Raw genomic sequence first — 13,301 nt, 5'->3', positions numbered from 1 at the left:
CCCCCCCCCCTCAATAATAGTTCTTTATTTTTCGTATGGCTTACCCTTTTTACATTTTTATTTCGTTTTCGGTAAGAGGAGTAGGCGGAAGGAAGAAAGGAGTGCGACCAAGTTGGTGTCGGGTGACCACTGTGGAAATAAGGCCCTTTGCACACAAGGAAGAAGACTCGCGTTGATTGGCCACCCTGGTACCCACAGACGTACACATTTATATATATTTGTATATCTATTGATTTTTTTTCTCGTTTTTGAATAGGGCTGAAAAAATGTACGTGGAGAAGAGCCCGCGCAAGCGGTGTGCCGTGGCTGTAAAGGACGGAACAAGTATACTTTTTGTAGTTCTTGCTCGCCCGTTGCCACCGCCTCCTCCCAAAGAGCCGGAACTGCTAATGTTTTTTGAAAAGCCCTCGTCACCAGTGGCCAAACAACCTGAAACCGCAACGGGAAACGAGGTGGAGTGGCAAAAGTGGTCTGCCGGTTCATATTGCGTGCCGCTGGTGGTCGATGAAAGGGGAGAAATTCAGCGCTACGACAAGCTTTGCCATAGAGAGTTTCCAAATTTGAGAGACGCATACAGACAGTGTGGTCCATTCGAGTCCTTTGTGGAGTTTGCGGCGTTGTTCGGATGCCTACGTCTCGACAGGATGTATTTCCTTGTTGCTACAAAAGTTGAGGAGGCTGCGGTGCTGCCATTTGGTGGCGCAATCCTCCGGGTTGGTGGCACGGAGTGGATTTCGTTTGGAATTCCCGGTTCGGAACCCCTGTACCTGACGTCGGGGGATAGAAATAGGTTGAAGGAGTTTGAGACCTATAGCCATGAAGGGGGTTATTACTATTCGGATGACTGCGACCTACGGCGGCCGTTTCCGTTCGTTTCATCAAAAGACGGTAACGGCCCACAGTTTCACAGTGACTGGTCAAGGCAGCTACGAAAACCGTTTATAACAGCAGGCGTTGAAAGTTGTTGCTCGGTGTTGCTCCGCGGGTTCGCTGCGGAGAAGGAGGTTTTGCTTAAAGACGGCTCAATCCTTCATGTGTTGCTGTGCGGGAGACAAAATAACCTCAATCCAGGCCCCCGGTACTTCGGTAGAGGATTGAACGCAGTCAATGCGGTGGGAAACGACCACGTGTACGAGTATGTGATGTGGAGACAGGGCGGTGGCAATGGCCCTATTCAGTTTGCCAAACACACAATACTTAGGGGCACGGTTCCCGTACATTGGTCAACACGAATCAGCAAGACTATCTCGGAGCCAGCAATGATGTTCAGTCAAAATAAGGAAGAAGTTCTCCGAGGGTGCGATTCGTACTTCAGTTTCGTCTTCACTCAACTGGTTGCCATCATGAGGTACGACTCGGGAGAACAGCTCACCGGCAGGGGCCCCAGGTTGCGCTGCGTCAATATGCTTCGTCAAAGTCATCATAGCAGTGAGGAAGCTCTGACAAAACACTTTACAGAAGCCGTCACGAAATCACAAGCGGCGCTGCAGCAGGCGTTTCCGGGGTCTCAACTTGATCTCGTGCACGTCGACTGGCTCAACATGTTAAAGGAACAGGGTATTGACCGCACCACTACAACCTTTTGGACAACCCTGCTCGCCACATTTTCTACAGACGAACTGGTTACCGCTGGAACCATAGGCGTTGATGGAGGCGTTACGCGGAACTCCTGCCAAACCAGCTTTGTGCGAGTGAACTGCGCCGACTCATTGGATCGAACAAACATTGGGTGTTTTTACACCTGTTTCCAATCAACATTAAATATGTTAGCCTATCTCAGGTTGGAGCCCGACAGCTTCGTCGATCAGAACCGACTACCCCCGCTAGAAGAGCAGGAAGGCGAGAGACCTCTGGAAACCACCTTAGCAATGTTGCAGTTAAGCGGTTCCCCTCGAAGGGACTCCGTGGCCACGTGGCAGGAGGCGTGCAACCCGTCACTGTACCCCGCCGCCATAGGTCGGGCCCTCTCGGAACTGTATGTTTACAACGGCGACACCATTGCGCGTCTTTACACCAACTCGGCCGCCATGCACAGTAACATTTTGCGGGGCATTTGCGGCCTAAAGGCGGCTGCATCCAATATGGTGATTGCAACTCAGCGCCGTTATGAAAACGCGTTCGAAGACAAGAGCAAGTTTCGGAATATTGAACTGTTGCTCGGGCGCAACATCGACATACACTTTCCATCTATGAGCCAAGCCTTTCTCAAACGCCCTGTGCCGGTGGAGAACTGGGGATGCGCCCTTATAGCAAAGGGCATTCCCGTAGGTGTTCCGTGTTCTGAGATCGAGCAGGCTGTGCGTAAGGCATGGGACAGTTTGGTCGTACCCCGATTGCGGGAGGACGGTATTCCCGTAACCTCAAGTGATGCGCTGACTTTCATCATATCTGCCGAAGACAATGAGGGCGAGTACCACGATGAATTTATATGTGCCGTGAAACAGCTCACGTTTGAGCAGGACACGTCCGGGGAGGAGGATACAAATGCCGAACAGAATAGTGAACATCTTGCGGTGATCGAGTTCGACAAGGACTTCTGCCGCGCACTCGATGCCCCGTTCCTTTTACAAGAGAATGCCATACTCAAGTTTCAAACGACCGGTGTTGCTTTAGAACCCTACACGTACCCAGTGCTGTCGGAAAATGGAAATTCACGAGGAATCGTTCGGAAGGCGGCCAAATCACTTCGGAGTGGGGTTAAAAATTTCGTGCGGGGATTATACAAGTAAATGTTGCTCGAAATGAACTGGGCAGCCGTTGCCGATGCCTGCGTTTCACAAACCAGGGCCAAGTTCGCTCTCACCGGATTACGGACAAGGGGGCGACACTCCTAATGTTGCCTTTTTTCTTTTCATTTTGCTTTTGTTCATGGAAGTGAACGGCCGGTATTGTGTTTTAATTTACTTATGTGCACCCTCGCATTGGAGGCGGTGATTTTTGGTGCTCCGTACTCCTGTCGACTAAATATGTGATCATCTCGTTTTTTGTCGCGGTGCTCTCTTTTGTTCCGTTAATTTGTTCTACGTGTTCCTATTAACCCGTCCGGTGTTTGCTTTTCCCGCATGTCATGGCAATTTGACCAGATCATGTCACTTTGATTCACATGCACGCCCGCGTGCAACAGCGATGGAGTTCAATTACCTTTCGCATTTCTTTTTGCACATCATCGTGGGGCTGTAAACTTCTATCTGCCTCATTATTGCAGCTCTTTTTTTTGTGCGTATCGCGCGTCACGCCTCTCTCATTTCTCTGTTTTGTTTGGGTAAGGAGCTGCGGGTCTGAATACTTATTTCCCCGCGTAGAACAGCTGGATTGTACGAACCGTAGGGCACGGCACAGGGAGGCGAATTAAGCGGGAATTGCACCGGTTGCCGTGGGAGGGGATGGGATCAGTTCCGCTCTTGCGGTACCGATGCATCGTGTTGGGTCCGAACGGGGTTTCATGGCAGGAGGCGCCCGCAGAGCAGACGTGGCGCATCGGCTCCCCCGCTAATGCCAATATCTTTTTTTTTTTTAAACCTTGAAGACAATTCCTTTTCAACCCGCACAGTTTGGTAGCCCATGATGCCAAGGTGGTTTAATTATAAATTCCACCTAAACTGGCAACTTTGCTTACGTTTCATGTACACTTGGCTGAAGGAAGGAGGAGGGAGTAGAAACAACGCTGATGTTAGTCGCTTGGAACATTGGTTCGTATCATTAGTGTGTTCCCTCCAGACGCATTTGTTTGTCCTTTCTCCTGCTCTCCTTTTGCGTGGATGACCATTAACAGAAGGGGGTTCAGCAATGCGTTTGCTCGAGATGTTTATTTCATCCAACCTGCCGATACCTCGACCGAAGGTGGTAGGATTTGGTTGTCGTTCTTGCTGGTCGGTGTCGCCGTTGCCGTCCCAATGTGATTTCTGCTGTGGAGCTCAATTGAATACGACCGAACAAGCATTCATTTATTTTCCTTGCTAATCACATTTAATCCCTTTACTTTTTTTTTGTTTCGGGATTTTTTAAAAAAAAGGGAGTGGTGCAGCTAAGAAAAGCTCGAGGGAGGAGGCAGACTACAGAGACGCATGTACTTGCATGAGGTGTTGGGTCCCTGGAGTCCCTAAACTGGGTGCAGCATTACTTTTTCGAGATATTGCGAAGGCAGTTCCAAGCCCCGCAATTAACTTCCTCCTTAGTACTCGTTGCATGTAAGAGAGCCCTTCATGCCCGTACAAACTTCTTGTCTTCGGGGAGGGGTACTAAGATCCCCTTACGTGGCTAAGAAAGCAACTTCTTCCCCTGACGGTCCCCCCCCCTTCACATTCACATCCACGCACACACACACCGGGTGTAATACCGCCAGATATTAACACTGAGCCAAGTGATGTGATACCTTTCAGTTCCCCATCCCAATGGAAATCAAAGCTGCCAACTCTTCAAACGCTCTGGAACGCGTGGCAGCGGGCGAGTCATCGACTTTCGACCACACGAGCTTCGAAGGTAAGCGAGGGATGGGGTGTTGAAAGTAATGACCGCTTTCCTTAGCATACTCGCCCACTACTTCCAACTTCTGAAAAACGCCTAGTCAGCTGTGAGGCTAAACTATTCTCCCGTTTTGCACTCCAAAATCATCTGTTTGGTGCTCTCCTTGGTCGCCCGTCTTTGGGGTCCGCCCTTTCCTGTTTTCACTCAAACTGCGCGTGGCTCACAAATTGCTGAGGGGGATCTCCAGCTTTGCCTGCTGATGCTGAAGGTTTCATCGCACTGACCACCCAATACCGCATCCCCTAGCAACACAGCGCTATCTGACCCGCAACGCTCCTTCATGCGCGTTGAAATCCCGGTTTCTGGTTGCTATCTCGGCCCCGAAGTCACTTCGCCAGAGGGGCGGCCCCTTCTTCCCACTTCCATTGAGCCCAAACTGGCACGTCCTCTTCCCCTATTGTGGAAAATGTTTAGACCTGTCGAGGCACCAGTGCCCCCCAAACTTGTGGATCCGCTGTCGCGACACTTCGGCGAAGAATTTCAACTGGAGCCTGTGCCTGGGCCCCATTCCCCGGTGCGGCCGCAGCCCCTCCCATGCGAGCGTAACAGCTTCGCCCCCTACTCACCCCTGATTGTCCATTTGCAAAGAAATGCCTTTGCGTTCGTTTTATATTTTTTTGTGTGTTGACTTGTCCTTGCACTTTCGTCAAAGGCGTGCGCCCCCCCCCCCCCCACGCCTGCGCCTTGCGGTTCCAAAAGCTCCTTGGCGCGGGTAGTGCTGCGGGCAGTGTACGAGAGTGCGCCCAGCGACCAACGGGGAGAGAAAATGCTGTTCCAACACGACACGGCTGATCCCCACGCTGTGCAATGCATCGATTTCCTGGGCGGAGGCACGGAAGTGGCGTTCCGCAGATGTAAATTTCTGTCAACTCTCCGCTGCCCATGAATGTACAATGCGACAGGACCCGACGCCACGTTATTGCTTTTCCGCCGAATTGGGCATAGGATTTTATTCACGAGCAGCGGCCGCCGATGCTAACCGACACCCTCACAATACCTCCCAGCACCCTTCTAGTAAAACCTCCCGGGCTCGTTGCCCCAATCTTCGAAATCTTCTTCAGTTTAGCCGGACTTATTCTTCGTAATGGTACTGATGACCGTTTTTTTTTTTTGCAATCGCCAAGATGTAAATTTACGGGCATGATAGCGGGCCACGCGCGACACGTACGCTACCATGCAACGCAGTCAGTTACTGGGCGGCACACCCTAATCCGTTGCACGAGGACTTATGTTCATGAATGTTTGCACGGCCGTGCCGGAGCTGAGAGTGCTATGATAGCTTTTCCGGGACACTATCGTAGTATTCAAATTTATCTTCATTTCCTTTTGCCCCATTTTTTTGCCGGCATTCCCACAATGAGTCGATATCCGTCATCCAAACGACTTCGGTGCAAAAGAGCGCGGGTTGGGGCACATTTTGACATCCTGTTTCTGCAATTCGAGGTTGAGGTTCCGGACTTCGCACGAAGATGCCTGTCGCTGCAGTGGCCTCCCTCCATATTTTTTGCTGTCATATTTTCCCCTCCTTTATCCTACGCGCTGACGTTTTCTTCTCTCATACGCCTCTGTTACCGAAAGTTTGGGGGGCAACTCTTGATATATATATTTTTTATTTTTTTTTAAAGCCCCCCATATCCCGACGCGCCACGTCGATAAGTACAAAGCCACACGTCCCGCACCGGGCAACCTCACGCGAATGGTGGAATACACCTTTCCTTCCGACCTTTTCCTACTGTTTGACAAACTGAGGCCCCGGAAGAGGGTTAAACCACCGGAAGTCTTAAAGCATCAAGGTGGTGGTGGGTAGAAAAAAAAAACTGTGTAAATTTCGCTTTTTTTTTTTTTCAGGTGCATTTAGACGCCGTGCCTGGTTCCGTGTTGCCGCGGTCTAATACACTTGTTTATAAGTGGCCCTGGTGAAGCACAAGGCCCCTGTCTTCTCTCACGTTGGGCAATGACCGCTGGACCCCATTACGGTGAAAGCGCTTGATAAGGCGATGGGCTCTTGCCCTCAACGACGTCCCAAACCACTCGAATCGAATCAGTAGCACGAAGATGGGAACGTTTGCGAAAGAAGTGGGGTGCGTTGTTCTGTCTTTTGCCTCTCGGTGTTGGGTCAACCGCCCTCAACGATGGTGTCTTTTTTCTGTCGGCTCTCAGAACTTTGGAAGAAACCATTCCAACCCCGTTTCCCAGTGCGGCTTCCCGCTCCGCCGTTCTCATAAGGTCTAATTCCTTTATTAGCTCCCGCAGTGCGGGACCAACGACTGAATGTGTGGAGGGAGCGGAAGAACCCACTTTTCAACTCAACACCAGCCCTTATGCGAATCTAGCACTAAGGCACCACCAGGAGAAGGAGCCTCTTGCAGGCCATCTCTCGCCAATCCGAAATTGACTAACTTAATTAGCGGGCACCGTCCTCAAATTCCAACCGTTGGAAGCTTTCCCTATCCAAGGGAATATGTAGGAAGTGCAGCCCACCACAATGTAACGAAGTGGCCTTCCCCAAACGGAACGGAAACACCAGCTTTCTCCTCCACACGGCGCACCAGCGAATCCTCCGTCCTCTCAGCTCAATTCCCCCGAAAACGAGGCACCGTCCACCACAACACCAGCACGTGCCACCACCCGCGCCTGAGGCCTCGGAAAATACCCGTAATGAGGGCGGTTTGTGTGTGTGTGTGTGGGTTCGTAGAAGTCTGCTGCGGTCAGCGGAAGATGGCGGGGCTTTGCAGTTATTCCGAGTAAGCAACCGTTAGCAACCAGAAACACACGGCTTTATAAGGCGTCCCCCTGCGAGCCCACCTCCACGAGAGAGGTGATGGCGTCGCCCCGCTCTTCCAACTAGAAACTACTCGGGTCAGTAAGGCCAGCGGATGGCCGACGTAGCGAGCGGGGCACCTCTACTGGAGAGAAGCTCCCTTGCCCTGACGAGCACCAAAATCCTGGCACCTTTTTTCTGCGATTTCCTCGCTGGTAAACTGGTGTTCTCCAGTTGGACCCGGAAAGCCCGGCCGTTATAAAGGAAGGGGACTCCGCGCCTGTTCCGGTCCGGTTCGCCCCCTCATGTCCTTCGACTCGCGGTGTTTCTGCTAACGGCGTCGGGAAAACATTTCCGTCGGTCGGAAGAGGGCAGGGGTATACCGATTTGGAGTATGGAAATTTGGGTTGGTTTGCCGCTCGGAAGTGGGGCGCATTTTTTTTTTTCCATCTTTGCAGGTTGTTTGTCGCACAGGGTGCGTCCTGCCCGTTGGTCAGCCAACCTCTTTTTTTTTTTTAGATATTGACCCAGCGGATACGCGTGGTTGCCCGCCTGACTTTTATGATCCTTCTCACCGTAGCTTCGTGCTGCCCACTCCTCGTGTCAGTTTTGGGCGCTTCGCCACTTTTCACTTTCGTAGTCGGTGGGTATGAGGGGTTGGTTCTGGAGAGGGTGAGGTGGGGGATTGAGAAGTGCCTCTGAACATTTCTTTTATTAGAACTGGTTGTGGTGTTACCGTTCCGCGTTTCAGTGAAGTTCTTTGCAGTTTAATGAGCTTACCTGGTGCACATGCTTGAAGATGAGTGGGGGATAGGATTGCTATTTCCATTGCATGGTGCTGTGGTCGCGGATCTATGCTAGGGATGGCCTTATTTAACATATTTAAGTGAGTAAAAGAGGATCTGAACCCCCTTTAGGTGCCTTGTGTGGACCGTGCCGAGCGGCTTCATAGCACTGTTGAAATACAAATGCACTGAACAAGAGTACCGGTGTGTGTATCTGCGATGTGGCGTAGGGTCCGGTTGTTTTTTCAGTTGGCGATTTAACTTGTCGGCGCCCCCTTGTTTTTAGTCAGGTGAGTTGCCAGCCATTTCCCACCTGTGTGACTATGTTACGACGTTTCATTATACATTCGTCGCAGCACACAAAGCAGCAACGAGCCCAGTCGTTGGAGTTAAACGGTTATGGAAAGATGGGCTCAAAGAAACAACGAGGAAATGTTAATCCTGGTGGCTAACTTTTGGGATCGCTTGGTAGTGCTAATGCTAAATTAAGGAGGTTGTGTCGGATATGGCGATCGCTGGAGCGTACAAGGGTGCGGCGAGGGTGTCGTTACACCCGAAAACGTAAATTAACCCACTTGATGGAGTGTGGCAAGAGATTTTCGGATGCGAAGAGGTGGGAAGCCATGTTCACGCCCCCCCTTTCGCCGTTCACATAACACTGTACTTCAGTTGCTAGTGCTTTCGGGATAGAAAATTCGTTGGACGTCTGTGTAAGTATTGAACTTCCGCCCCTTTTTAACTACTGACTCGCTCTCAGGAGTTTGGGCTCCACAAGGTCCTCAACAGCACTATTTTAAAGGTTTTCAAACTCACAGGAAAACATGAATAAACATTGCGGTGACTTTCGGAGCTTACCGTTGTGTTTGCAAGTTTTCTTTGTTTCACGAGTGGTTGTGTTTTCTGCCAAAGTTTTCTGGGGGTTCGGTCTTAGTTGTCGTTGAAACGGTTTACTGCCATTTCCCACTTAGTGTTTGGAATTTCAAGCCTGTGGACATTGTATCCGCAGTTACATTTAGGAGAATTTGTTGCTTTGGAAAAAGAAAAGAAGTCCAGTGTGCAACTTCGACCCCCCGGGATACCCTTCGCTTGGCTGAACTATGTCATAAACCATGTGCTAATGTTCACAGTATCTGAATTTTGTGTGAAAGTACATGTACCGACTTTCACTTCCAGAATTGAATCTTATGGCATATGATCTGTGGGAGCCGATACAGATGGAAGGAGTCGTTGATTTAGGTGTACATGATTTTATCATTTATTCAGCACGGCACCGCTGCGCCCCCCCCCCCCATACACACCCAAATGCAGATCGGTTGACTGAACCGTGGGTTACCGAGTTTTGCTTCACGTGACGATGGTCGTTGATGCATTTATTTTCCTTTACCCAATTTCTGTTTCTTAAATTTGGAATTTTAAATTCCCTCATCGGTGCAGATCTTACCTTTTTCACCAGACCCCTTGAAGTAGCTTTTCGCCACATTGGGGCGCTTGTGCGTATTATTCGTTCCTCGGTGTCTTCTCGAAGTCAGACAACCTTCGTAATGCGTAACCACAGTATTTCTATTTTTCGCGTTGTAATGATATGAGTACCTCTAGTGGCATTGCATTTTGGCGATATTTCACTGCAAGCCGACACGTTTTGCAGAATTTTGTCGGCGTGCTCCGTGTATATCCCTTGATCTTCTCGAACGACTAATACGTTTGTCTGTCTTTTTTTTTTTTTTACAGCTTTCGAATTAGAACATCCGTGACAATTTTTGTTCTTATAAGCTTCGTTTGTTGTTACCGGTATTCACATAAACGGAAAAAAAATACGTATAAGGTGTTCTCACCCAAAATGCGGCGTGTAGTTGCTTCACGCAAAGCGATTTGTGAGTACCGCCTGTACTCCCAAGTTTCCCCGCAGGGATACCCAGTCACTGCGGTAACTCCTCAACAGATAAGGCGGGTACCGTTTTACCGCCACCGGAAGCTTTATGATCTTACAACGCGTGAATTGAGTGAAGAGGCCATACGCGATTTTTTGCCCCCCAAACCCGCTGTGCCGGCGGGATGGAGCATGGAGCACAAAATTGGAAGTTGCAGGTTTGATTTGACAAAAACAATGGGTGCCGATGATAGTGCAAGGGAAGATTTGCACGTCGTTGCCTTGATGGAGCCAAAAAAATATGAACAAACATATCGGATGGACAATGGGGAACGGAACGGTGAAGAATATCTAGTTTTCAACCTCTTTATAAAGAAACATCAACACTCAGGGGGCGTGGAGTTTGGGTTAACTTCGATTGACATGGAATTGGTGATGGATTCGCTTGTGGTTCACAGCACGGATAGGGAAATGGACTACTCTATCGGAGCTTTAGGTCCAGGTAAAACAACAAGTGTAGGTACTTCTTTCGGGCAGAAACTGAATATCGAATGCAGACGCTGCAGGGATTATCGTTACCGCGGACCGATGCTCAATGAACTTGATGACGATTTAACTGATGAAATACTAGATTATTTGGATGAACGTGGTGTAAATAACGGCTTTGCTGAGTATATGATGGCTCAGGCGCACTTTCTGGAGCAGGAAGAATATCTTAACTGGTTGCGCTTACTTAAACAGTTCGCTACTTGAATCATTGATCACGAAACACAAGAAAATGCATTCGCGTTGCATTCGTGGGGTGCAAACGTTTGGAATTTTCATTGAGGCTCCTGCGGATTTATCTTCAATTTTTTTTACTTCTCATCCCCCTTTTAAATAAGTTTTGACAGTGCGAACTTACGTTGTGTACATTGTTTCTTTATTCATTTGCACCATTCGAAAAAAAAAAGAATCCTCATGTTTCGTGTAATTTTCAAGGTATTGCATTTTGAGGACTCCTCAGATGCTTTTCCGGAGTGTTTCATGTAAGAATTACCAAAGGGGCGGATGGAGCCCAGGATCGAAACATCAGAAACATATGACACTGAACCCAACGTTGTACCTTTACCGCTTCCCGGGTCCACACGGCCCAGGACCGTACACTATGAAGTACTGGTGGACACTGGGGTGTTTTCCTACTGGTATGGAGGTGCCATTCCGGCTACACGAATTTCTTTCAACGTATCAACAGGAACACGTACCTGTTGAGGTGGAGGAGTGGCTTCGTTGCTACATAAAAGATCCCCTTAGCGACCTTGTCAACGCTTCTAACGATTTCTTTAAAGCTGTGGAAGTGTACCCAGAGGTTGAATCAGCACGTGGATACAAGACGTTGCAACCCAGTATTGCTCCTCTCCTCGTTCCGATGAAAAAATTCGAGGAGCAACTTGGGGTTAAGATATCCCCTGTTGGTCTCAGATCCGTACTATCCAACCCCGTTTTAAAAGACCGGTTTCTAGACGATCTGTTTGATTATAAGTCTTATGTTGAAAAGGGTGGGAGCACGCCTCACCGGCGGCTGGCGAGGAGTCGTTTCGAAGGGTCACTTTCTGTATTAGGGGAATGCGAAAAATGCTTGCCTGAACAACATCAAGTGGAGATCAGCGAAAGTTTAGGTACATTTATCGGGGCCACAGTGTCCCCCGCTGAGACGACGGCAGATGATGAAAGAAGCCTAATTCTTCTGCTCACGACCATTTCAGAAGGGTGCATTAATGCTGGTAACTATAGCGATGCAGCATCCGTGCTAGCTGACGCCTTAATGTTTTGTCATGATCCTGATTCCCAGGCCACTACTCACGCTAATATCTCATTTGCTTCACTGTTAAATGCTGACTTCAAAGGTGCAGAGTACAACGGGAGAGAGGCGGCGTTGCTGCAGCCACAGGTGAAGCCAACGAGCACCGCTTGCGCAAGGGGTTACGTGGGATGGGCGGCGGCGGCAGCATATCAAGATGACTTTGAGAAAGCTGAGGCGATCGTGAAGGATGGTCTCACTTTGTATGTTGGAAACGAACATCTTGAAAAACTAGCGAACAAATTGCAGGCATTACGTGAAGAGCAGCCATCCGTCTATAAACAGGTGCCGCGTTCTTTAAGAGAGAGTCGGTCTCACCTTCCTTCACAACAGTCGCGGGGGTTGCTTAGTGGAAGTGGAAAGGGGTTCAGCAACGAGTTTGATTGGGTGGAGTTCAAAAATAAGCTATATCCCAGTAAGATGGATCCACGGAACAATGAAATGGGGTCTGTATTTCGACGGGTTGGGGACCTGGGATCTTTTATTTCCACATCGAGATCGATGGAGAGGTTATGATATCAAGCAAGGCCCACATTGTGAGAGTTTGCGGAATACGGGAAACTCAGTATATATGTATTGCTTTCCCCTATACCCAGTTTAGGTTTTTACAAGCCACATACTTGCTACCCGCCATGCTGCAGTTACGTTTCATTCCTTTTAAATTCCCCCGTCCATGTAGGTGAAGAACCTTACATATTCAAAGTTGTTGTTACCTTATTCAAGATAATGCTCTGCCCTCCAGATGTTGCATTCGAAAAGCGGCACTTCAAGAGGAGAGATGGAAACAAAGTTGTCCCTCCATCTATAGCCCTTGTTGCCGGTTTGGAATCTGGATTCTTATTTAAGTTGTCGGCTGTGGAGGATGTCGCGCGTCGAGGCCAGTTTCCAGGCTTGCTAACAGAAGATGAATTTTTGCTGATGTGTGAAGAGAGTGAGCACATTCGGGACGCATACGCAATGGCGAAGCACCTTGTTGCCCTCGCCCCTGATGGCATTTTTACCCGCGCCACACTTCAGGAAACCGCTGGAAAGGTTGGTTCCACTCAAGACACACTCAGTGTTGAAGAGGTCGATGCGCTTTTTAACGCACTGGACTCGGATAACCGGGGATACGTGTCAGTGGATGAGTTTATGGATGCGCTGTATGGTGAAGAAGGGAGAGAGGCTATGAGAGAAATAAGGAGGGAATACATGCGACGGAAAATTGAGGCTGAGACCGAGCCCGTCGTGGAGGATGAGGCCAACCCTGAAGCTGATGCGGAAGTGGATGCAGAAGCGGACGAGGAGGCGGAAGCAGATGAAGAGGCAGAGTTGTGAACGGATCTGGAATGGGTGGACAGGCAACAGAAATTCAGATGAATTTGTTAAATCTTTTATCCTAGAAAGTGAGGGGACGGGAATAAATTTGCAGTCGCTCGCTTTATCATATGTGCTTAATACAAATGTCTTCGATATGCTGATTCTTTCCCAAACTCACATGTTAGTATTTCCTTCAAAATTCTACGTGGGTTGCGTACTTGTCGT

The 13,301-nt window shown here is 49.3% G+C and overlaps 4 protein-coding genes and 1 pseudogene across 5 annotated transcripts in view; all 5 read left to right on the top strand.

Annotated features, from left to right (window-relative positions):
* Positions 1 to 266: 266 nt before the first annotated feature.
* Positions 267 to 2,729, top strand: TEOVI_000834200 (synaptojanin (N-terminal domain), putative; the record flags this gene model as incomplete). Its single annotated transcript, XM_067223585.1, has 1 exon — positions 267 to 2,729. One exon carries the CDS (start codon positions 267 to 269, stop codon positions 2,727 to 2,729), a length of 2,463 nt encoding a protein of 820 aa, XP_067079686.1.
* Positions 2,730 to 5,496: 2,767 nt separating this feature from the next.
* On the top strand, positions 5,497 to 6,147 carry TEOVI_000834100 (uncharacterized protein; the record flags this gene model as incomplete). Its single annotated transcript, XM_067223584.1, has 1 exon — positions 5,497 to 6,147. One exon carries the CDS (start codon positions 5,497 to 5,499, stop codon positions 6,145 to 6,147), a length of 651 nt encoding a protein of 216 aa, XP_067079685.1.
* Positions 6,148 to 9,907: 3,760 nt separating this feature from the next.
* TEOVI_000834000 (p22 protein precursor, putative) lies at positions 9,908 to 10,690 on the top strand (the record flags this gene model as incomplete). The annotated part of the gene is made up of 1 exon (XM_067223583.1): positions 9,908 to 10,690. The coding sequence occupies one exon, from the start codon at positions 9,908 to 9,910 to the stop codon at positions 10,688 to 10,690; it is 783 nt and encodes a 260-aa protein (XP_067079684.1).
* A 253-nt stretch (positions 10,691 to 10,943) lies between these two features.
* TEOVI_000833900 (uncharacterized protein) lies at positions 10,944 to 12,293 on the top strand (the record flags this gene model as incomplete). Its single annotated transcript, XM_067223582.1, has 1 exon — positions 10,944 to 12,293. The coding sequence occupies one exon, from the start codon at positions 10,944 to 10,946 to the stop codon at positions 12,291 to 12,293; it is 1,350 nt and encodes a 449-aa protein (XP_067079683.1).
* A 210-nt stretch (positions 12,294 to 12,503) lies between these two features.
* Positions 12,504 to 13,301, top strand: part of TEOVI_000833800:pseudogene — a 913-nt pseudogene continuing 115 nt past the window's right edge. Inside the window, exon 1 of the mRNA in view lies at positions 12,504 to 13,196. Coding sequence covers positions 12,504 to 13,196 — 693 coding nt within the window. The remainder of the gene's footprint in view (positions 13,197 to 13,301) is intronic.

Source organism: Trypanosoma equiperdum (genome assembly GCF_001457755.1).
Source record: "Trypanosoma equiperdum strain OVI genome assembly, contig: ctg_1901, whole genome shotgun sequence".
Lineage (NCBI taxonomy): Eukaryota > Euglenozoa > Kinetoplastea > Trypanosomatida > Trypanosomatidae > Trypanosoma > Trypanosoma equiperdum.
This window is presented reverse-complemented; position numbering and strand designations above follow the sequence as displayed.